The following is a 25149-nucleotide window of genomic DNA, read 5'->3' on the forward strand; positions in this document are numbered from 1 at the left end:
ATATGATAGGGCTTTTCGATAATACACCCATGCTCTCGGCACGCCAATTTTGATTATTAGCTGCGGTAACTGCACGCAGGCTGTACAGGCTTGCCTGACAGACATGCTCAGGGGAAAAATAACCCCAAATAGACCCCCCTCTTCTACGTCATCACAACCAACCAATGACAGCACAGCAACTCGCTGTACGTGCTCGCTGGCCGATCCAATGAAACGCTTCTGTGGCTGGTTGCTAAGAGACAAGAGCATTGTGTCCATGTTGCCGAGGTGCAGGGAAGACGATGTTTCAATGCGTGGACGGCTAAAAACACGAAGATAGAGATTGTTTTGTTTCATTCATGCAACACACAAAGTTTACTTAGAGTGCCTGCGAGTTATCCACTGTAATGGTGAAGTTGAGAGCGAGGTGTCTGCTTGTCGGTAAGGTTTTTGTAAAAAGTCAATCCGTATATGTACGAGGGCTAAAGCTAACCAAACCCTTCGTAGTCCAGTTCGTTAAAACAGCAGAGATAAATAAATAAATAAATAAACAGTCCTTTCCGAAACGAGCAAGAACTGAAGGTTCATTAGTTTCAGTGCAGCCAAGCACAACATTTACTGACCACTCTCTTTCAGTACTACTTACAATGATATGACAGCAAACAAATGAAAAAATGCTGGTGCTATATCTGATCATTTAGATTAGGTATACTTTATTCATCCCACCACGAGGGAATTTACTTGTTACAGCAGCAGAGGAAAGTGTAGCATACACTACAGGATTAGAAAAAAGTAGAAAAAGTAAAAAAAACACAATAAACACGAAAAAAAAATCAACCTTCAAAACAGACAAGTACTGAGGATAGAAGTGGCATGATATATAAAAAGAGTATTGTAGTGTAAAGTGACCATAGTGTAAGAAATACTGTGTATATAAATATAATGAAAGTGGCCGTGATACAAATAGTAATATTATTGCAAGAGTGGTGACCATGATATAAATAATATTACAAAAGTAAGTGACCATGATATCAATAATAATTTCAAGGTATAAATAAAATAAAATAGAAAAAAAATAAAATGCAGTGAGACATGAACAGGAGACTACAACATGATCAGGTGGTGCAGGTCAGTCTGACAGCAGCAGGGACATTTGGTGATACCAACATTCAAACTCTGCCTGACATTATTTTTTTTTTTAATTAACAAAAGTAAACACGTATTTATTCTTTACTTTACACGACTTTAAGACTGATTCATAAATGTTTGTGTCTGTCTTTCTCTTATATATGTGTGTGTTTGTGTGTGTAGGAGACGCTGCAGTGGGGAAAAGTGCACTGTCCCACATGTTCCACAGTGATGGTACTCTGTTCCAGAAGAACTACAGCTTGGTGAGAGCAATAACAACACAAGGGAAATAAACGCTTGCAGGTTTGATACCTGTGTGTGTGTGTGTAATGCTGCCACATATATCCAAATACATAGCAGGCCTCGTAATAATAATAAGGATACACTGTGTTGTATTCAAGTCACACAATCATAACAGAGGAAGCGGGTTGTAAAATAACTGTTCGAGGGATTTAGGGATTGAGTCTAGCCACAGGCTTATATTTTTAAATTCAGCTGCAGTAACTGAGATTTTGAATTATTTTTTTTTTTTAAGGAGCAGTTGGTGAAGCTTAATTCTGGTTTAATGCCAGCCTTGAACAGACAGCAGTATGTTGGGAATAACCTGATTCATTTACTATGAAGTGCTGCGATACTTATCCAGTATTCAGTTGTTCATTCCTTCCTGATACAACAGCAACTAATCGGTGAGTTAATCAGCAAAGTCTGCCGCTTCAGTTGGCACATATTTGTCTTGTCTTATCTTCAGATTAAGTTTAATGGAGACCCACTGCAGTACTAGAGAGTACTGAAGTACTGTACAGATCTTCTAGGCTCTATTATAGAGCACGATGAGAAGCAATAAAAGTATATTAAAGTTGGAGCAGGGTTGCATAATTGTCATGTGTAGTAATATGTACTCAACAGTACTTTCAGAATTAGGCAATTTTTGAAATATCCAATTTAATATTAGTGCATTTTGCCTGAGGTGATTGAATTATGTCATTTCGTATCAGTTGCAAATCATCAAGACTAATTATAGTCACCGATAATCCTGATCATATTACATATGTAGTTCCTTTGGTCGAACTGCTTGCAAGCTTTTCCGGAACCTGCAGAGGTCTCCTGAATGTACCACAGGAATCGCTGAAGTTCAAAACAGCATAATGTGCCAATTAATGCTGCCGCAGAGAAGGCTAATCTGCATTATTTATGCTAATCTACACTAGGGAGGGAACTATGTCATTAACCTGACTCTGTGATATACGAGGTCATGGCTACTCACCGATTCCCTCTGTCAAAGTTTCAAGGGTTTACTGACTAAATGACACATGCGGCTGAATGCAGGTGCAGTGTATGCATTTGTGAACATAATTATATGCGCTAGCGCACCTTACACACATTCATTCGTGAGTTTACTATTAAGCTCTGTAGCTGGTTAAGGTATAAAACAGGTTGGTGGGTAAAATACTGGACAAGAGCCAAGTGTGTGTGTGTGTGTGTGTGTTCAGCTCTTGCTGTGTCAACAGTATTGGGGTTCTGAGGTGACAGGAACGTCGATAATTAATACAGCAGGATTCTGGAAAGCCACCAGAACAGGTACTTAACAAGCACGCACACACTCCATAGGTTTACAGTATACACGCACTTGTTTGTGATGCAGTACGTGTCCGTTCATGCTGAAGTTAAAAGGCGCTGCAATAGTGGTGCATTTCTAATTCACACTGGTCTAGTGTACTGTACATGCTTGCTTAACTCCAGGCAAGCTGGAACACATCTATACTTCTTGATAATATAGAAAAACAAATGAATACAATTCTGTAAAATAAAATAAAAAATAAAATCCATGTTATATAAAAATGGAGAATGGATGTCACATTGAGAACAAGAGGAGAGGCATGCAGGTTAGGATGTGTACCAGATCAAAGCCCTGTGTCCACTAGATACCACTTTATTAGCTGGATGCACTGAAACAAATGCTCATGGGAAATTGCTGGTCATGGTCTCTTCTGTTGCTATGCAACTGTGAAAAAACCCATTTGAAACCAGCCGCTTGTTTGATATTATTTCAAACATTTTTAACCTTTAACTCTTAACTGCTCACCTGACGCCAAGTGTAAGTCGAACTCCACCTTTCAGAAATGAATATGTATATTAAGTGTTGTTATGGAGATCACTTTCCAAGAAGGTGAATATTATCCAGATTTCAGTTATCTTCTGAATTGAGACCTGGACATTTAAAAGCTTTAGAAATACCTCAACACCTACTGGTCAAATTCACATAGAAATTTAGTATTCGTAGTCCCAAAAGAAGAATTTCGAATTCCCTTTTTGTCTTTTTTTTTACCTTTTGTCCTGTTCTGTTGCCAGAGTAAAACATCCTAATGACCCTATACTTTATGTTTTTTATATCTGCTAATCTGATAATAATGGTTCCCAGTGGTTGAATCTTTGAATCTTTGATGGCCCCTGACCTTTCCACAATTTGCACAGAATCTCCACATACGTAAGCAATCCGAATGGACAAATCTGCTGAGCACATTCATGTTCCAAAGGAGACTTTCATTTTGACTTGATTTTGCTGTTATCCTTAGCTCAATAAAGCTAAAATATTACTGTTGTTTCTATCACTTCCTGCGTACTTACAGTATACCAGTATAAACACATCAACTAACACCCATGACTTGGCAACGCATTACAAATATCAGTTGTAAGCAGTGCTAAATGTGTCAGGTTGGATTTTCTTCTATGATTTCACTGCAGAAGGAAACAGGGAACAGTGTGTCCTTTCCATTGTGACTAATGTGAAAAAGAAACCAGCACATTGAAGAGTTATTCCCTGTGCAGACACCTCAGTCATCCCTCATGTTCTTCAACTTTTGATTTTGAAGGGTAGCGGAGGCTGTCGGCCATTCCGATCACGTCCTGCTTTGAAAATGTCAGACAGCCCGTTAGCAATATTCCAAGCTTATTTGTTACTAATAGGGCCTCATTGACATTCCAGCGAGAGGCATCCTGTGCATCACACCAGCTCATTAGACCGCTCCGAAAGTCGGGCCGCCGCATCGTTTGTGTGTGTGTGTACCATCGGATTCTTGTTATGAACTGTTTCTGTGTATGAATCAGGTAAATGTTGGTCTGAGGTGTGTCTGTGTGTGTAAGTGATTCACAGAGGCAGCAAGCGTGGAAAGTATGTGTGTGTGTGTGTGTGTGTGTGTGTGTGTGTGTGTGTGTGTGTGTGTGTGTGTGTGTTTTGGGCTTTTTAGTCTCCAGAATTTGACATGCTCAAGTAAGCGTGAGCTCAGGAGATCAGATCAATTTAGAATTTAGTGTTGATGTGAAAAAACCTCGACTTGCTTCTCCAAGGTCACCACTGATCTCATACCGGTGGATACATGGTGGCAAAAGGCGGCCATCCAGCCCACTTAGGACTTCGTTAGATCTCAGAGCTTGGAAGAACGTGCATCTAAGACCATATTCATTATATCCTCCTTACCCTTTACTGCCTTCAGTCTATCTCCTTTTATATCTACCTCCTCTATTTGTCCTGTATTTGTTTAACAAAGCCTCAACTACTTATAACCAACCTCTGCACCAAAGCTCCAGCTACGCTTTCTTTAAACAGCAGAGAAACACCATATCGTGTCATTTTAGTCTGAGATTTATGTTCCAAAAATGCGCTGAATGTTTGGTCAGACTCATAATTCTTTTACTTATTCTTTGATCACATAGTTCCTACAAATCTTTAGTTTTAATAGTTTTATTTCGGTAAAACAGATGTTGTATAGCTGCTTGTTTGTGGGCAACATTTGAGGCTTAAGTTAATATATTTTAATATTAACAATCGATCACATGATTGCTTGCATGTAAAAGGAGGTCACTTCTGGTGATAAATCCACTGAGAATCAGCTCTATGGACGTTTGTAGTGTATTTTAACTCACTGTTTTATTTATACATGCATTCATCAAGTGGACTCCAAATGAATGCTGATGTTGGTCTGCTGCATTGTTGTATTTAAAGATTGTTCGCACTGTTCTGAAGTGGCCTAAAGATCAATTAATGTCGGCGAAATAGGAAGTGTTTGGTAGTAAAAATGTGTTTATTCCATTGTGAGTTCAGTAATGAAACTCAGTTCTCGAATTGGATACAATTTCAGCCAATACTCATCCTCTTCTGAAACGACAATGCAGCAGGAAGTCTGTCTTCCACACATTCTGGATTCATTCAGTGTCACCCTCCTCCAAATGGCCTGTATTCATTTCTAAAAGTTCTCCACCACCTATGTGTCAAACCTCAGCTGGTATGCACTGTTTACCAGGCAAAATTATAGAATGGAAAACAACTTCTAGGCAATGCCAGTGATCTGCCGAAATGACTGGAGACTGTACAAAACCACAGCCAAACTTACCAGCTTGTAAACATCGACTCTCCAGATTTTCAGTAAGATTCTCACTATGTCTTAATTGTTGCCACTGCTGGGTCCAAATGGGGCTTGTATCATTCTCAGACTTAAACAGAGCTGTCGCGTCCCTAAAGGCATTTTTCTTTATTGAGACATTAGGAATAATACGTGTTTCAGAGTAATGGAGACACAGGAGAGAGGGTTTGGTCAGAATTTGAACATCGGGGTGGTGAAGCTGCTTTCAAGCCAAGCCAAGCTGCTAATTAGTGATGCTTATGTTTAGACATTAACAATAAATCAAACCAGACAGTTTGTTGTGCTGCTGTGTATGGTGTCAACTCTGTGACAGCCAAATGTCTCTTCTCTTCTCTTCTCTTCTCTTCTCTTCTCTTCTCTTCTCTTCTCTTCTCTTCTCTTCTCTTCTCTTCTCTTCACATACACCAAATGGCAGATGTTTTTTTTACAGTCACATTTTTCTTCATAAAGAAGGGAGGGCATCTTTTAGCTTTACATTACATAAACAACATTATAATTAACATCTTGGTCGGTTGGTTGGTTATTTGTTCGGCAGACAACCGGAGTAGAGCTGCTAATGAAATGTGTGAACATCCCAGAGACCAACGACAGTGTGGTGAGTCCAGCCATTGTCTATTCTTCATTCTGTGTCCGCCACCGTTTTGGGCTTAATTTTTTTTAAATATATAATTAAAGTTGCTAAATCACCGAAGGTGGGTGGTGAGAATTAGAATCCATCACTCAGTGTGAAAGAAATTTTCCCAGACATTTAATATTGTTAGTTTCTCATCTGTATTCAGTAAGCAATAGGGCATCGTTGTAGGAAGAACATTAATGTCATTGCCAAAGAAAATAGGAAGTTTAAAACCATGTAATTTGACTAAATCTCCATGTATAACACCTCTTCCCTTCCCTTCTCTTCTCGCCTTTCCCCTCCAGGAGCTCTACATCATAGACTCTGCAGGCAAGCAGACATTAGTGGAAGCCTGTGAAAAAATGGTGAGTTTTTTTTTTTCTTCTTCTTCTTTTGCATGAAACTAGTGGATGTCATCATCAAGAGCTCCACATCCTCACACTGAGTACAAAAACAGGGGAGCTACTGACGTATTTTGTCACAGAAGAAGAACAAAGTAAGCAGATGTGATACTAACTTGTCTACCTCATTTTCTGTCCCACCCGTCACCTTCCCTAACCATAGTGGGGAGAGCTGTCGTTGTTGTGCCTGGTTTTTGACCTGACCAGTGAGCAGTCTTTTGCCAACTGCAGCCACTGGATAGAGAGAGTTCATGCACACTGCCAGGGTCTCCACCTTCCAGGTAACAGCCTAAGCGTGCATTCACACAGGATCAGGGATCGCAGCAACGCGTAGCAGGATTGTCTGGCGGTGGGGGGGGGGTTTGCTGTGGGCGTGTCTATACTGAATGTAACTGAAAAAATCAGGAAATAACTTTTTATTTCACTGATTAACAGCTTTATCGAGGCCGGCGCTGTATACTTACCCGTTAGCTTGTTATCTCTATGTCTCTCGACCTCAAAAGCTGCATTCTCTTCTCTCTCTCTCTCTCTCTCTCTCTCTCTCTCAAACCATCAGACACAAATCAAATTAAACTCCTTCTCAGTCAGACTCAGAATTAGAAGCTGGGTACATGAAATAAACAAAGTCAGAACACACACACACAGGTAGATTATCAGAGTTTAGTCCATGAATCCACCTGGATAGTCTCAGAGACATTTCAGGCTGTCTGTTGAGGTTTGATCGATCTGAGTGTCTGATTGGCTTGCGGAGCGTGACGTGGGGCTCAGTTTTTCCCAAAAGTTGGATCTGGATCAACTTCTCTCCCGCACGCCGGTGCAGTTTTTTGCTGACCCCCCTGCGTTGCAGACTGCCAATGTGGAAACGGACCACCCCCACTGAAATGAATGGAAAAACTTATTTTGTTTGTGATATTTTGTTTGTTTTTTTGGTGTTTTGAAAGAGTTATGTAATATCTAGTTAGGGGAACAGTTCAGAAACAGCTGTGACAGAAATATGAGATGTTGTATTGTTTTCTCTTTTTTAATGACAAATACATTTTTTAATTGAGTTCTTAAATTGTGACCACAACATTCATGATGCATTTTACAGTAAATATGATGAACATTGTGAATATGGAGACGTATCTCAAACATATTTTTTTTGTATTTTTCTGATGTGATCTTTTAACCATTTCATGTAAGTAACAAGCAAACATTCAGTAACTCTTTTTTTCCAAGACAAGATGTCTCACACATTGGATCATAGATCATAATGTAATCAAATGACCATCAGCTATTTGAGGCCTTATAAACAATCATTAAGTAATACAGGTTCTATCCTTTTCATGTGACTTTTATTTGTGTATTTGTGTGTGTCTCAGGTGTCCTGGTAGGCAACAAGTCAGACCTGTCTGCTAGAAGGGAGGTCCAGGCATCTGTGGCCCAGGAATGGGCCCAAAGCCAGGGGTTGGAGTACCACGAAACATCAGCTGTAAGAGTATTTCAACATGAAAATGATGGTGTCTTCTTATTTGGCTTTCTGAATAAGGTGTACCAGGCTGGGTCTGTCTCACCCATCACTGTGCGTTCATGTTCATCTCTTGCAGAAGGAGAGGGAGAACTGCGATGCGCCACTCCTCAGTCTAGCACGGGCCTTCCACTCTCTCTACCAAGAACGTCGCGAGACTATCCAGAACCTGAGTCCAGGCTAGACCACCGGCCCTATTCTCACACAGAGAAACATTCAGTAATCAACACAGACAGTTAAATAATTTTTATAGATAACATAACAATAAGCATATGAGATGATTCAAAGAATCCCTGTGTTCATTTGTACTACAGGGTGGTTTGTTCAGGATGAAATTTAATGAATAAAAGTTTTTCTATAATAATAGCTGCGTTGTTTCTCCTCTCCTCTCCTCTGCAGAGATGTCTGTTCCTGATTTTAGGCAGACAGAGATTCAAGCTTATCCTTATTTACCACATCTCCCCATTTTTGTGTTCTTGTAATCTCAGTGTCACGTTGTTCTTTTTTCTCTTCATCTCCCTCTGTCTCTTTCTCACTTTCTTTGTCCTCTTCTGTCTGTCTCACTTTCTCTGTGTATCAGTTTTTTGCTGCATTGTTTCTTTTTTTAAAACCTTGCTTGCTGCCTCTCTCTCTCCCTCTCTCTATCTTTCTCTCTCTCTCTCTCTCTCTCTCTCTCTCTCTCTCTCTCTCTCTCCCTCTCTCTGTCTCTCTCGTTGCGTTAACCTCCGAGCTCTCTCACATCATTTTAGGCATGTCCCTGGCGTGGCACTAACAACCAGTAATCACCGTTCTAATTAGCAGTCTCCCATTCAAACCAGGTCAAAGCCATGTCTTTGTTCTTTCCCTGCCTCTCAGACCAGCTGCCACCATTCAAATGAGGGCGCGCTGGTTCAAGCTAGACACAATGGTTTTTATCTCATTACGCACTACATCGGAAGTGACTGCAGTGTCTAATAATCATGAAACACTTTAGGAAACGCTGTCACTGAATTTGTGACAGTGAAAATGTTTGATTAGTTTTTTCTTTCAGCTCTCTATACCAACAAATTTGTTGAGAAATGTACGACATAAAGGGTTACTAGATGATGCATAAAGTAGCTTACTGGGAAACTCTTTCCTGAAAAATGATTTCCAGTGAGCTTCTTTACAGAATCTGTTTTTAACACTTAATTGTTATTGCAACACAATGTTTTCACTCCTTGAGTGGGTGATCATAATTATAGCAATTAGGATCTTTCTCCTTCTCTTTCTTTCTGTCTTTCTGTTTTTTTGTGTGTGTCTATAATGTCTATTTGCGTGTATAAGAGTTTCTGCACATCTTTTTTTTTTCAAGGCGTATGGGTACAAAATCCAAATAATTGCTGTCTCTCACATTAGGGTGCTTTGTGTCTCAGCATGTAGATTATACACCTGTTTCTTTTATTTGTGCCCGCCAACGTGCATATAAATGTGTGTAATGTGTGTGCCATTGCCAACTGCAGTAGGTCCCTGGAGCTCTGACTTAGACTTGAGGTATTATTGCAAACGTACATACACAAAGGTGTAACACAAGCTCTCAACCATCCTGAAAAAATAATTCTAAGGGTATCCTAAAGTTTGTCTTCTGTTCATTTAAAGTTAAGCGTCCTGTCTTGGGAATATAGTTTAATAACTCAGGATAGAGTGTGGGCTGTTGCTCTGGGAGAGACTTCTTCATTTCCGCAGATATTGAAACTGCTGGTCAGCAATCATGAAATGTTGAGACAAGCCTGTTTTAGTAGCTTTATACACTTCAGGGTGCTCAGTCATCTGCCCATACTAAACGCAGTAATTCACTCCCGATAATTAGTATTCGAAGCAGGTTTGCTCCCTTGAAGCAGACCTATAGCACAGCAGGAACAACTGCTGTTCACCTTTTAGCCACAAGAGAGGGCAACAGTGGTCGGTGCCACTCCCGTTCAAAGCCGAGAGGTCTGCAGCAGGTGATAGAGGTCAAGTTTGTGATGTTTCTGACAGGGGGATGATTTAAAACTGGTCTGGTGGTCCACTTAGTGTGTGTCAAGTTAAAACAAGTACTGACACAGATGCTTTTCATGCAGGTCAAGATCACTGATGCAGACCATAGTTTAAATAAATTCATATTGGGGATGCATTTGTGTTACTTCTGATTATATACAATGGAGAATGTTATTCATGTTATGAAATATAATAATTAATACAGGGACTTTTTGCAGTACTCAGCAGCCCAGTAATGTATATTTAAAAACTATTCATGTCTTACATATTAATGCTTACATGTGCCATTAGGTAGATGCATATAAGTAATTTTAGGGTGCATACAAGTGCTTGCATTTTAGTATGCGTGGCCCCAGTGGGCACAGATGTACTGTAGTATATTGCTGCCATGCTCTATCAAGTGACTGAAACGGGTACAGACAAAAGGTTGCGCATTCTTAAAGGTCCAGTGTCTTAACATTTAGGGATATGGCAGGAATTGAATATAATATAACGAAAGTACACCATGATGATCCACCATGTTTCTACAGTGGCATATAATAGACAATAGCTCCAGGTAGGGCCTTTTACATTTTTTGCATGTTTCACTGCCACCCTAGTTCTTTCTACATGCTTGAAAGGACCTAACACACTGGACCTTTAAGATCAATATCGGCATACTCAGTTTAAAAGTGCTGCTACATATGTTAGCGATGTTTGTTTGCGCAGCCGTACAGCAGCTCGCCTGGTTATGCTTTGATCGTTACCATGTTGGAAGCTTGGCATATAAAAATGTGTCCTGCATGTATCTCAGCCTCATTAAAAGGGCGTCCTAGATTTACATTCTGAATGTTCTTATTAGAGCTTTTAATCACAGTTTTTCATGCATGATTGAAAATATTACTGTAAAAGAGTACTGTCTGTGGACAAACGGATGTGCAGCCAGTAATTCTTTCAACAGTGTATGAAAAATGAATACAAAGTTTCATATGATATCGCATCCTTAATGGTGCAATACATTTTGGGAGTGGTGCTTCCATGCATCTGTGATCTACACCTACATCACAGCTTTAAAACAGAAATTGTCATTCATGTGGTATTGACAGGTCGATTATCATGAGGGTAGATGTTCATAGGCAATTATCATAAATTAATCAAAGCAGAGCCCGAGCAGCTGAATTCCAAATCCTCTCATGCTGCCACAAATACCAAAAGTTAAGTAAACACCTTAAGCGCTAATTACTATGTTGGGATTAAACCTAATTTGTTTACACTCGATTTACCCAGAAATGTCATGCAACCATATGTGCAAATTTTTTACAAATGATTCTTGCTGTGCTCGTTACAACATCGACAACTTGCAATTAGCCCATAGTGTACATATCTGTGCATCTCTACATATAATATCTGTGCAAGGTTTTATATCGGCTATATTTCACTGCAGTGCCCCTCACCCAAACAAACACAGGTTTGTATTCTTGACACAGCCTGAGCACAGGGCATAGATTTCCAGTTGATATTTTACACCTGCACTTGCTGTTTTTCTCCTCAGAAATTTTTCCTGCACATCATCTCTTTGTCTGTCTGTCTGGTGACATTCTCTCCTTTTTTGTCCGTTTCCTGTCCTTAACACTAATTGTTTTTAAATAATGATGTTCTCTGTGCCTTTTCCCATGTTCCTTTGCAGTACATATCAGTCGTGCCCCACAGCGATAGGACCAAATTACACCATTATACCGTAACTGTAAATTATGCTAACTCATATTAATGTAGTAATTTGATTGAATTGACCTCAACTTGGTCCATCTCGTTTGGTGTGTGTATCTGCCTGCGTGTGTGTGTGTGTGTGTCTAAGCATGGCTTGTTCCATAGCCCCTAACTGTCCGTGACCTAAAAAGCTTGCTAATTGCAGGTAAGGGAGGACACAGCAGCTGTTCCCCCAGATCTGCTACCTTTCCTGTCTCAATTGCAGTAAAATAAAAATCAGCCATGACACCTCTAAGCTCACCTCCATAACAGCAAATATTTTTTTAATCACATTATTACCTATCAGCCATTTCAAAAACCTGATGCCCTTTTTGTTTTGTGCCATACATTAAAACCTCATTTGTGGTACATATAGTAATAAAAAGAAAAGAAAAATGGTTGTTGGTTTATGGTACTCATATTAATGCTCAATAGTAACTTTCAGATTATAGTTTATTGTGTAAATTGCAACGAACAACAACCCCAAATGTGTGCTAAATCAGAGATTCCCAATCATTTTATTATTATTTCCAATCATCATATAAAGTCCAGTGTGTAAGATTTAGGAGTTTGCTGAAATGGAATACAGTATTCATTATTATGTTTTCATTAGTGTATAATCACCTGAAAATAAGATTAGTTGTGTTTTCATTGTCTTAAAATGAGTCCTTTATATCTACAGTGAGAGCGGGTCCTCTTCCATGGAGCCCGCCATGTTGAACTGCCATTTTCTACAGTAGCCCTGAGCAGACAAACCAAACAGTGATATGGCCTTTTGCTTTTAATGTCCATTTGGCAGCTAGAGTTTTTCTTACAAGCTTGGAAGGAGAGGATGAGGCATGGGAGAGTATTCAACTTAACCGCTGGGTGCCACTAAATCCTATACCCTGGACCTTTAAAGAAATAGTTCCCATCACTTAAAATATATATTATATAAATGGGGGAACAGCTAGTTTCAATCTGTCAACAGGTATGAATCTACTCTCTTTAGCTCACTAATTAAAACTGTGTGCTGGACTATTTCTTGGCTTTGAAGCAGTGAGTGGTGGTTGTCTGGCAACTTCTCCCAGCCACCCAAAATAGTAGCAATTCTGTTTGCCATCACAGGACATGTGTTATGTGTTGGAGTCATATGTAGAAGTCAGGGCATAACGCATCATTTAAATGTAAACTTAATTAATCAATCTAGTAGCTTTTTCAAAAAGTGTCATCTTATTGATTAGAATTCAAGTCTCTTGCGGCAATAAACCCGAAATCACAAATGCATATCAACATACTGATGTTAATCTTAAAAAGGGAAGTCAGTCATGTTCTGCAAATGAGAAAGTCTATTCATGGTGCTAAGAGATTTATGTTCCACGCACTTTGAGAGGTCATCGAGTTCGAACAGTGACGTGATGTACCTCCACGCCAGAGGGGGGCAGTGTGATGCTGCTTGAATCAGGCTGTCTGACTGCTCCCACTCCCTGTTCTCTCTCCTCCCTGCCTCCTCTTCCCTCCCTCGCTCGCCTCTCTTCAGTGATCACAGCAGTACTGCAGAGAGACATGCCAGCCACTTTGATCGTCACACCAGGGGAGGAGGGAAGGGGGGAGAGAGAGAGAGACATAGTATCATGCAGCAGGACGTCGAGGCTGATGTTGAAGACTTTGACATTTATTCTACAGCTGATGGAAGAGCAGGTCAGCCAGCCACTGGAGAGCTAAATGGTGGAGATAAAGAGTGAGGAAGGATGTGAAGATGGAGCGAGTGAATGGATGAATGAGTGGAAAAAGTACATGACAGAGTGAATGAGTGGATGACTGAGTAAAAGTAGAGAAAGACAAAAAGGACAGAGTGTTCCTTGCACAGCACATGTTACCCGTGGATTAAAAAAACATTGTGTAACTGTATTAATAAAGCCCACCAACATGTTGCAGTACACACTGCTTGCACCCTGAGGATGTCTCGCCTCTTCTGCATTTTCAACCACTACTAACCCCAACATCAGGCCAATTTAACGTTTAAAGAAAAAAAAAATGCAGTAAGATATGGTATATGGTATTGACGAATAAGGACCATGTCATTTATCATCTAAACTGACTAATTTTGTCTTTGCTTCGTTTGGCTAAGCCTTGTGTTTTCACACCTGCCTTTACTCTGCCTAAGATAGACTCCGGTTCGATCTCCCTCTTGGTGAAATTCGTTTGGGCATTTACAGTAATCACACTTTAGTGTGGACCAACAGGCTGTGGTGGTCTCGGCACAATCCCAAAGGAACTCAGGAGCGGTTTGTTTGTGGTCCGAACCATGATCTGTCCCAAGTTGGCAAAGTCCCATGTTGGCAAGGTACTAGGCTTTGCATTCTGGGGTGCAGCAGAACACGAAAACTGTTGCAGCGTGTATAGTAGTAGGCTTTGCAGCTAGCCTGGTAATGAAATGAAGTCTCACCTACTGTGCAGTTAACATTATAGTATTTTCAAGAAGTTTACCTGAAGACCATTTAGCTTTCTGCTGGTATAGCTTTGACTGATATATTGCTCAAATCATAATCACGGTTATTACCAAACGTTAAATCTGACATTCTTCCATGTTGAATTGCATAGAAAAGTTTCTTTTACAGAAATAATCACTAGTGCAGAACACAGGACCTTCTTCCTGTATTAACTTTCTTGCTCTTGCCTCAAACGCATCTGACCAATAAGCAGAATGAACGTGATCTCCTTGGTCCAGTTTGGACCAGAGCAAGGAAACTATAGGTGCAAAAATGTCCTCTGTCAAAGAGTTCAGTGCTAGTAGCCATCACCCTTCTTGCTATTTCTCTGTGTCTTACTTGATAAAATAAAATGTCTTACATCTTAATGTAGGCTAAGGCGCTGGTCCTCCACTGACTTGACACTGGAACTCTGGTTCTGGACCAAACACAATACTTGATATGAAACAAAGACTCATTCTGTTCCCTACGGGGGGGTTCAATTTTTATTCGTCATCAGGACTTGATGCATCCAAGTTCAGAATCATTCAGTTTTGGCACCTTGAAAGACATTACGCTTTTTTTAAAATTCTCATTTACAACAACACAACGCAAAAACCAAAGAACAAGAAAAATGAGACAAAGAAAGAGACTAAGGCTGTGTGAGAGTTCAAAGGAACCGTTAAAATAAAATGAAATGAAAAGGCAAGATAAGATTTTCTTCTGTTTAAAAAAAAAAAAAAAGCCTTGATACGTTCTCCAAAGTTTGTTCTTTTTGTTTCAAGCGTAATGAAGCCCCACCCCAAATTACCCACTCAAAAGAAAAAGAAAAAGAACAAAACAAAAAAAAACAAAAGAAGTAAAATAAAGTAAAATTGAAGTAGACACAGTACTGTAACATTAATTTCTACTTTGTCACCCCACTGCCCTTACATGGTATCATTGTTCAATTGTTCAAAACATAGGTTCCTTAAAAGCAGATCGGATGATTTTGATTAGCATGCATGTAAATTCTTAATTTTTTGGAGTCACTTAGCTTCACCTCGCTGGTAGCCATGTTCTCTCACGCACTACTTTGTGTCTTTGGCAGTAGTGACTTTTCAATGTCCACAGTCTTCTTCAAGTTTGCAGAGAGATCCTCCATTACCCAGAGTTCTCTCTTCACTCCGCTCCTTTATGGAGCAAAAAAAAAAGAAAAAAGAAAAAGTAAAGTCAGCTTTTCACCTCTAGTTGACCCTGAACAACGATGATGGCTGCCAGGGTTCCGGCGGAAGGCCAAAAGATTTTTTTATTTATTTTTTTGTTGTTGTCGTTGTAAAAGAATGTGATGATGTGTCTAATACTAACCAATATCAGTTTATCAAGTAGGCTGAAGCCTTTGCCCGTCAAATGAGCCAGTCACGATGAATCCTCCATCTTGGTTTAGATTCCATGACGACTTGATTTAGTTTCACTTGTAGGTTACTTTGTTTTCTTTTTTTTTCTTTTTTTTCCTTGTTGATATTTTTGCGCCAGGGAAGTCTAGTCATGATTTATTAACATATATATTCATATATTTATATATAATCAATACATATATTAACTTATGTGTTTTGTTTTTTTTTTGTTTGTTTTTGTTTTTTTATTTTTTTGCGGCCTGAATTGCTCCCTGCTAAAATCCCACACCGCAATGGTTCACAGTATTAATGCGAATAAAGAATGAAATCAAGAAGATACAGCAACTAAAGAAAGGAGTGGGGATTAAGGGAGGTTAAGGGTGTGTGTGCGTGTTTGGGGGCTTGTGGGATGGTAGTGCAAGGAGGGATCATAGGCGGGGCCGAGGGTCAACTACGCCCCCTTTTCATCAGACTGAGGAAGAGTAAAAAATATAAAGTTCACCTTTTAACAGGCAGTCTGGCCCAGCCCAGCACTCCATGGTTCCACAGCCCCGAGACAGACAACCACCGGCCACCCCCCCCTCCCGACTCCTCTTTCCCCATCCTCCCCTTCAAATCTTTACAAACATGTTCAAAACTTGTTAAACAATGGTAGATGGGAAAATCATGCATGTTTCTTTTTTTATGCATTTTTTTCTCTGTTTCCTTTTTTTTAAACAGAAACTCAGCGATCATCTGAGGTGCTGTGGAGCGCTCAGAACCTCCCTTCTGTCGCTTACCCCTCACTCCATCTATCCATTTAAGCTTCCCGTCACCTTACACCTTGATCTGTCTTTTGCCACCTCCCCCCAAATTCCCTCTGATTTTTTCTTTTTTTGAAGTGTCTGAGGTCCCTCTATCAGTTTCATACAGGAGTGGTACGTCGATTGGCGGTGTTGCTGTGGCCGCTTGAGTCTTTCAGGTCCTTCTGGATGCAGTTGTGGACCTGCAGGAAGTTGTGGTCCCTCTCCGTGGAGTTATAGGTGGCTGTCGGGGTGCCCGTTTGGCCCTTGGGCAGCGTGTACATGGACAGCTCGGTGGAAGGCAGCGTCCCGAAGGCCTTCAGGCCCACTGGTGATGCCTCGCGGGAGTGCGAGGGATCTGTAGAGCGGGATGAAGAGCGTGAGCGGCGTCGATAACGGTAGCGATAGCTGGGGATGCGCGTGATGGCCGCACCTTGGAGGTAGTCAGCGGCTCGTGCCCCCACGCGCAGCTCCCGATGGCGGTCGATGAACATGTGTACAGCCAGCACACCCACCATTTCAGCCATTATGAAGGAGAGGGCACCGAAGTAAAAGGACCAGCCGTAGGAGTAGCTGTTCTTCTTGGAGTCACTCTTGGAAGGGTCCCCAGCGTTGGCTGATATGTACACAATAATTCCTATGATGTTGCTCAGGCCTGGGACAGGGAAACAGGGAGAGAGAAAAGATTGAAACTAAAATACAATATAAATGTTACTCAAGTGGGCCCACACACTAAACAACCAAAGTTATCACAGTTATTATCTTTGTCAGCTGAAAAAAATACACTCATTGACTGATCCATCAAAGTCTGAACAGAAGCACTGATACTGACAGGTACAGGTGGTTTAATGGAAAAACACATTCTTTTATAGCAGGGCCGGTCTTAGCTATGGGCAATGTGGGCGGCCGCCCAGGGCGCAGTCTCCGTGGGGGGCGCACGAGTGCCCAAAAAAGAAAAAGACCTTGTGAATTTTCGATACCGCTCATTAAGTTAGCGGAGCGGGCGCCCCCGGGAGCGGGGGGTTGACAAGGCAGAGGGGGGCGCCGGACAGACTGATGGGGGGGCACGGCGCATCCAGGGCGCACGGGCGGCCGTGAGGGCGCACAAGAAAATGTTCGCCTCGGGGGGGGGGGGGGGGGGGGGTTCGCCCAGGGCGCAAATGTGGCCAGGACTGGCGCTGCTTATAGTCACTGATCTTTTTACCCTCCCCAACCTTTCTTACCTCTCAACTATGTCCAATCTCTCTCATTCATCTCTCACCTTTCTCTACATCACTCTTTCCTTTTCTCACGCTCCCTTTTTTTGATCATATGTTGTTCACACTTTATCACTCTGGCTGTGTTGTAGCCAGAAATAGACACGTGGAGAGACAGGCAGACAGACAGACAGACAGGACAAATATGCAAATAAACAATACTGTACAAAGAGACAGAAAAGCAAACGGAGGTGTGAGGCCTGATTGAGATGGATCAGAGCAGAAGAGTATCAGGGACACCTTATTTTTAGAGTGTAATCCCAGTGGCCTCCTCTTAGCCTAGCAACAGGGCGAAAGAGACAGACACAGTGAGAAAGAGAGTGAGAGAAACAGAGAGAACTGCATCTCTCACTTCTGACTTGGAGGGGAACTAGTTATCTAGCTCAGCACAGTAGGCCATGGCCTAGAACCAGAGTACAAACACACACATGCATGCACGCAGAAAAGCACAAAAAAAAAAAAAAAAGAAAGAAACGCTCTCGCAAAATGGCAACCTGTGCTATCTTTGTCTCCCTAGCTTCGTCCCGAGGCGATTGTTGTATAGCACACACAACGTCAAGCGCTACGAAACACATCACCTGGTGGTCAGCGAGCACCGTTGTGACTTTGGCTGTCTCCGAAACAGGACATTTTCATTTTCAGCTCTTTATTTGTTTCTTCTATCAGCTCTGTCTCCACATCCTCACTGCCGTCTTTTTTGTTTCTTTTATACACCGATGAGTAACGGTGTCCACATCCTTCTATTTTGGTTGGAGGGGTCACTCATGATAGAGTTTTTTCCTTAATTGCAACTTTATTCCTGTCTTGTATTCTGACATTAAAGCTGCTCTAATTAATCTTTTTTTTATTTTTATATTAACAATGGATCAAATGACTACTTTGACAAACCAAGCAGCATTTTTTTGTACCTTTCAGCTCATTGTTTTATGGCCTGCAACAACTGCTATTATGAATATGTAGATTATGTAGTGCAGGCTCGTAGTGCTTGCATTTTTTTTTTCCCCACTGCTTTTATTGCTGATTGAATTTTCAATGTTTTTATTCTCTGACGTCTGTCGTGCATTCAACTTGCCTGCCTGGGGACTGCAGAGGAAAATTAGTTATTCTGGCTAACTCTGGCATTTTTTCAATATCATTATTGTGGACTGTCAAAAAAAAAAACTAAAAACAAAACTAAAATTGTTCTGGTTCACTCTCAAACACCGTCGTAATGCTGTTTTTGGCCACAGTAGACAGATGTTCCCAAGTGAAAAAGCTCTAAAGACTCTGTACACTGCCTGCAAAGCACCAATCAACAGATAGACAAGGTGACTTGCTTGTAAACAGCATTTAGCGGTTAAAAAGACAGATATTTCCCTCAGGAGTTGATAGAAATAAAACAGCTAAATGAAAAGTGAATATTGGACTTACGTCATGTTTAGAAACATGTCACTAATTAAATGCTAAATGCATGTATGGCGTGTGAATATCAACTATCGAGTGCAGCTTTAAGGATAACATCTTTGTATTCTCCTCTGTCCAGTTTTGTTTCAGTTTCCATCCATTCATTTGACAGGACCCAAATGTTGATCCCAGAAGAAAATTGATTTTCTAAAGATGCCTTCAATCATTTTTCCTAACATACATCCAATACACCTCTACCCTTCTTTTTGTCCTTTTTTTTCCTACTTCCATTTGTCCTTTCCTTCTACCGTCTACTGTCCTTTTCTCACCCCCAATTTCTTCTCCCATCTTCCTGAATCATCCTTCCTCGCTCTCTCCCCCCACACACTTTGACATCTGCTCATCCTGCCATCCTCCCACCAGTCTCTCCTCCCCTCACCCTCTCCCTCCATTCGTACCTGCGGAGACGAAGAGGATGCCGGAGCTGAGGATGATGTTGTGGCGTGACTTGTAGAACTCGCTGGCAGCGATGCACAGCCCCCCCATGAAGAGCAGGATCACACTTAGGATGGGGAAGATACTTGAGGCTCGTACAGCGCCTGGACACACACACACACACACAAAAAAAACATTGTCATAATTATCACCACTGGACAGAAATATATACAGATAGTATGGCAGCTGAATGACCGAATGATAAATGATATGGATGGAATGGCAAAAATATTTACATTTTCCAAAGCGTTCAGGCAGCCTGTAATTTCAGTCCATGCAATTCAACTCTCTCAGTATCAGTGTCATGATCCTTTAAAGGTCTTTCACTTTCTGCACCATATTACACTGTACCTTAATACTTCTTTGATATTATTATATTATATTCACTTGCATAAACCTTTCCCCCTTCTTTCTCCTGACTGTGCGTCAAGATCTCTCCTCCATCGTGCAGTGTGTCTCCTTCTATCTATCAAGCCACTCTCCATTGCGCTATCACTCCATCTCCGTCTCTGTCCTCTTTCCCTCCCCTATCGGTCTGTCCATCAGCTGTCTGTCTGTTTGCCCTCTGCGTGGGTGATTTGCTGATTGGCCTTGGGGTTGTCATGGTGCTACCGTGGTCACAGAGCTCGATCTGGTTTCTGAGGCGACCAATGTCACATTTCTGAACTTTTTGGTGGTTTTCATGCCAATACAGCTTCCAGCATAAATCTGCTTTGCTTGTTGAAGATATCATATCCTTCTTTTTTTTTTCCTGTCCCCGTCTCTCTCTGATTCTTTGCAAGAACACAGATAAGAGAAAAATAATTTTGGATATCATTACATCTATCTGTGTAGAGTATTGTGAACATTTAAAACATCCGGTTTAGTGCTCTGCTATTGAGTTATATTTATTAGGTAAGGTCAACTTTATTAATTAAGTCAATAATGTTTACTGATGACAGTTTGATGTCTGTTATGAAACACCTTTTATAAATGAGGTTAGTAATTTATGCAGCAGGTTGAAGATTGCACTACAATCACGGTTCCATTTTATCACAACTTGAATGTTATGTTGTACGTTTCTATTTGCAATATTATTATTACTGCACTCATCAGAGTACAAATGTACAATGGGACAAGGGACACAGACAGTCAGGTGGATGTATTTGGACCAAAATAATTTACCTTCTGGTGCAACTTTGACACGCTGTATTCACTGTAGATGTTTGTTTTTCTGTGCATCGAGGGATTTTAAACCAACATTTCCGGTATCGCGATTTAGACAATCTGGCTAAACCTGTCTGATCATCTTCTGTCAGACTTTGGAGTAGTGTGTGTTCCCACGGTACAATGTTATCCTGACTAAAAGAAAGATGGATGAAATTAGTAAAATAAGACTTTCTGCCTTTACTGCCTTGCTCAAGGGCACCTAAAAATGGCTGTTGATGAAAGAAAGAGTTGCGCGTGCTTGTCCTTGATAACTGTCCATCTTGTCCTCTTTTTTCCTCCCCTTTCTGTTTTTTTTATCACTTTCTTCTTTCCATCCCAGTATATCTCTCTCTCTCTCTCTCTCTCTCTCTCTCTCTCTCTCTCTCTCTGTGTGTGTGTGTGTGTGTGTGTGTCCTGTGATGCTTCTATACACTGAAGCAGATCAAATATTAAGGTGACCTCAGAGCTGGCACTGCACCAAGTTTCCCCTCCTTCTCCTCCTCCTTCTCTCTCTCCATCGTATTTGTTTTAACCCCATCTCCTCTTCTTCATTGACATGTGCTGTCAGGGTAAATTGTCTTCAAGGTGGAAAGCCCCTCATACCAGCCACATATTTATGCACACGCACACACACACACACATCTTTTTTTTCACAGAGTAAGCGGAAATGCCTCTGATTTTACACACTCGTACACACACACACACACACACACACACCTGTGCTACACTTGATTTATCGCTCACTAGAGGTGAACACACTGCTGATGTTAAGAGACAAACACAGGGTATATTCTATCCCGGAGAACACGTAATACTGTATGTGGCAGCAAGGCTGTGTTTTGTAATCAAATTTTTATTGACCATTTCCTAAGCTCTGTCCGCCTTCTGTGCTGTCGTTACACCTGTCAAGCTTTAGATTTCTGCACACACCACATGCCGTTTACAGTGACAACAGCGGCGCATTAAGCTCCTGAAGGTCATAGTATCCTTTTAAATAACGTGTCCTTGACTTCAGAGAGGAGACAAAAATAGGCTTTCCCATTTTTATGACTGAATTTGGCTTTTTCAGCTGAACTGTTAAATGCCACTGGCAAATTTGACATCTGTCTTTGCGAGCTAGCTACTTACTATAACATTGCCTGTGTGAGTTTGTTGAAAACGCCATCTTGCAGAAGCGTCTTTAAATAAAATAACTGTGTTCATTTTGTTCATTCAGTGGTCCGTCATGATGAAGGCTGAAGCTAAGGCTTAACTGAAAGGACAAAGAGGTTTATAGAAAATCAAAACGTAATCACGACTTTATTCAAAACTTCATTCAAAAAAACGATTCGGTGTCATTGTTTATCGTTCATTCAGTATTTCTGTTTTTTAGTCAGTGACATTTTCTGTAAGCACTATCCATGAGTGCTCCCAAATTTTCATGGGCAAGTTTTTTTTGTAGTTTTTTTTTTTTTTTTTTTGTAATAATAACTGTAATTACAGTATAGTCACATTGTGAATAATTCATTTATTACATTTTGGATGATTTCCTTAAAATATGGCAAATTGGCATATACATGGTAATACACACAGTACACTACAGTTTGTAGCAGGGCTGATTTTACAAGAGTAATTTGGTGTCGATTTGAGCTGGAAATGCTGAATATGCTAAATTAATTTGTGGTTGTGGCTGTGTACATTTTTTCAATTTTTTATTTTGTAAATAAAAAGATTGCATTACATTTTTTGGAATCTAATGGATTGTGTTACTACCAAAAAATAATAATAATAATAGATTTGAGTTTTAACTTCTAAACGCAAGTGTTGGTTAGATACAAATTTATCTTTGAGACTTCATCATTTATTCCCTGAAATAAATGCATTAAGTTAACAAAGCTGACAGAATATTCACTGTTTAGACCCCTACTTTAAGTAGAGGTACAGTATAAGTACAGAACAGTACACAAAAGGGAAGTGTGGAGGGAAGTTAAAAGAGGCTGATACATGGGGATAGAGGGATGAAAGTGGATAGAAAAGGGGAAAAAAAAGAATATGAAAGAAAAAGTAATGAAAGCAGAGGGGGAAAAAGAAGAAGAAGAGAAGCAAGGTCTTCATTTCTCTGTGAAGCTGCTTCGCCTCAGGCAATCTCAGTTTCTCTCTCCCTTTTTCTCCCTCTCTCCATTCCTCTCTGCACTGGGGCTTTAAGCAGGAGGCAGGGAGTTTAAAAAGAAGAATTTTTAACCAAATGCGCTGGCCTTCAGGCGCACCCTGCCACCAAGCACGCAGAGGCAGGGAGATGGAGAGAGGTGAGTTGATAGTGAACGAGCTTCAGTGCGAGGAGACGTCTACAGTATGTCTTCAGTTTGTCGAGGCTGCTTGGGGCTGCTGTGGGGATTGAACCTCTGACTTCCTGGTTGCGGGATTATCTCTGTAAACTTCTGGCCTCGGCACTCAGCACAAGTTTAGCAAGTCAAACATACAAAGCCGTAAGACTTGCAATGCCCTTTCTTAAATAGCTAGTTAATAAATTTGCTATTAATTTGAACCACTTTGCAGAAGTGAGTCCAGACCTATGTTCTACACTGAAATCAAATATGACATCCTGTATATGATATCTTTATAATACGTGTATAAGTATAGATAGTCCATGTTGTGGATATAGTTGTATTTTTCCAGCATCTACATGTGTTAATTATGCTACACATCACGTTTCCTCTAAACATCGCCACATCCCTTGTTACTCTACTGGTTACCGGTTCAATCATTTTTAGAAGGCTTAAGATTTATTAACAGGATGATGTTATTGTCAATGTGTGAGCCAAATCTATTAGCAGAGTGTGTGTTTGTCAAGCAGTATCGGTAGTCACCGCAAAACCACTGCAGTATAATACTTATAAAGTCAGGACTATTCGTCAAAACTGTTATTTTATAAACCCCAGGTCTGCAGATTTATATTTCACACCAGTGTACTTTCAGTAACGCAGTTATGGATATTATTGCTCAGTTATGTCAGAGGACGGTCATGAAATCTGAAAGCAATAAGCAAACATTACTAACAAAGGAATCAGCAGTTGATTATCTGCATCCATCCATCCATCCATCCATCCATCCATCCAATAATATGGATGGATGGATGAATAATAATAGTAATATTCTTGCAATGTTTCCCAATCGGAACATGCAGTGGTGGAGAACTTTTTGTTTTACTGATGCTATTTTGAATTAGAAGAGAATTAGGAAGGCTTCATGTAATACTGAAACAGTTATCCAGAAGGACATTATTCCAATAATATAGGCCTACAGTTCATCATAAATATAACTATTCATCAGCTGTGTAAATTTTCATCTCACAAATCATACACAGACGGGGTCTGCCCCATTATTCTGAAACCTCAATAGTCTGAAATTGGACCAAAATCTTATTATCCCCAAAACAAACACCTATTTCTCCAAATGCCCATTGCTCCTAAAATACCAACCTGGCATCACGCCAAAGCATGTAGTACCCACACTGGTCCACCCAGGCAAGGCATAACGTGATATTGACGTGATGTAACTGTTATGGAGAGCAATGGGCAAGTTTTTCCTTGCCACTGTCACCAAGTGCTTGCTCTTGGTGGGAATTGTTGAGTCTCTGTAAATAATATCATAAAGTTTTTGGTCTAGACTTGCTCTGTAAAGGAAGTGTCATCAGATAACTATGAATCGAAGCTATATAACTAAAGTGAATTGAATTTGGTGCATTGGAACAATTGCATGTAACCATATACACAGGTGGTCAGAAGCTGCTTATTTTTCCAGTTGAATCTCTGTACAAATTAAAAAAGGTTATGCAACTCTGTGTGTGACATTCTGTCATCTTTGTGCCATGTGAGTCAGTATCTACTGGGCACTATGGTTCTGAAACAATACACAGACAGAAGGTACAGCACACACACACACACCTACACACACAAACCAAAACTGTGTATTTCCTTCCTCCTTCTCTCAAATCTCTTTCCTTTTTCATTCTCTCTGTTACACTTTCACCCTCCCTTCATTTCTCCCGCTGCTTGGTTGGTTCTGCTGCAGTGGTGTGTGTTTATATCCTTGTGTGTGTGTGTGTGTGTGCGTGTGTGTCTGGCTGACTTATGGTTTCATTAGCTGCGGCAGAGGAGAGCCTTGTAATTGTGGCTGAATTATAGAGGCGGGGGTGGACACCACCATGGGAGCTCCCTGGGTTCACACACACACCTATATACACGCACACACTTTAATGTATACACACAAACTACAGTACAGTGCACCATTACTTTGCCACACACATACACGCACACATCAGCTCAACAAGCTACAAAGTGAACACACTCATCGATCAGCCTCCCACCCACTCACTTGCTCACTCTCCTGCTCCATAGTGGGGTGTTTCCCATACACACTGTATACTACCCACGCAGGAACGATCTGCTCACTCTCTCTATCTGACACACACACA

The 25149-nt window shown here is 40.7% G+C and overlaps 2 protein-coding genes across 3 annotated transcripts in view; one reads left to right on the forward strand and one right to left on the reverse strand.

Annotated features, from left to right (window-relative positions):
- Positions 1 to 222: 222 nt before the first annotated feature.
- ift27 (intraflagellar transport 27 homolog (Chlamydomonas)) lies at positions 223 to 8400 on the forward strand. 2 transcript variants are annotated; one of them, XM_027283507.1, is made up of 7 exons: positions 223 to 420; positions 1291 to 1370; positions 6061 to 6120; positions 6444 to 6503; positions 6703 to 6820; positions 7901 to 8016; positions 8126 to 8400. In XM_027283507.1, exons 1-7 carry the CDS (start codon positions 387 to 389, stop codon positions 8228 to 8230), a joined length of 573 nt encoding a protein of 190 aa, XP_027139308.1. In that variant the 5' UTR covers positions 223 to 386; the 3' UTR covers positions 8231 to 8400. The 2 variants fall into 2 exon arrangements, with proteins under 2 accessions (XP_027139308.1, XP_019109339.2); XM_019253794.2 differs by having other exon boundaries at positions 227 to 420; positions 7901 to 8010; positions 8126 to 8397.
- A 6294-nt stretch (positions 8401 to 14694) lies between these two features.
- Positions 14695 to 25149, reverse strand: part of cacng2b (calcium channel, voltage-dependent, gamma subunit 2b) — a 56710-nt gene continuing 46255 nt past the window's right edge. The window contains exons 3-4 of the mRNA XM_010739060.3: positions 19472 to 19612; positions 14695 to 17029 (exon numbers count right to left, since the gene is read on the reverse strand). Coding sequence (XP_010737362.1) covers positions 16497 to 17029; positions 19472 to 19612 — 674 coding nt within the window. The 3' untranslated portion in view covers positions 14695 to 16496. The remainder of the gene's footprint in view (positions 17030 to 19471; positions 19613 to 25149) is intronic.

This window comes from Larimichthys crocea, chromosome X (genome assembly GCF_000972845.2).
Source record: "Larimichthys crocea isolate SSNF chromosome X, L_crocea_2.0, whole genome shotgun sequence".
NCBI classification, from domain to species: Eukaryota; Metazoa; Chordata; class Actinopteri; family Sciaenidae; genus Larimichthys; species Larimichthys crocea.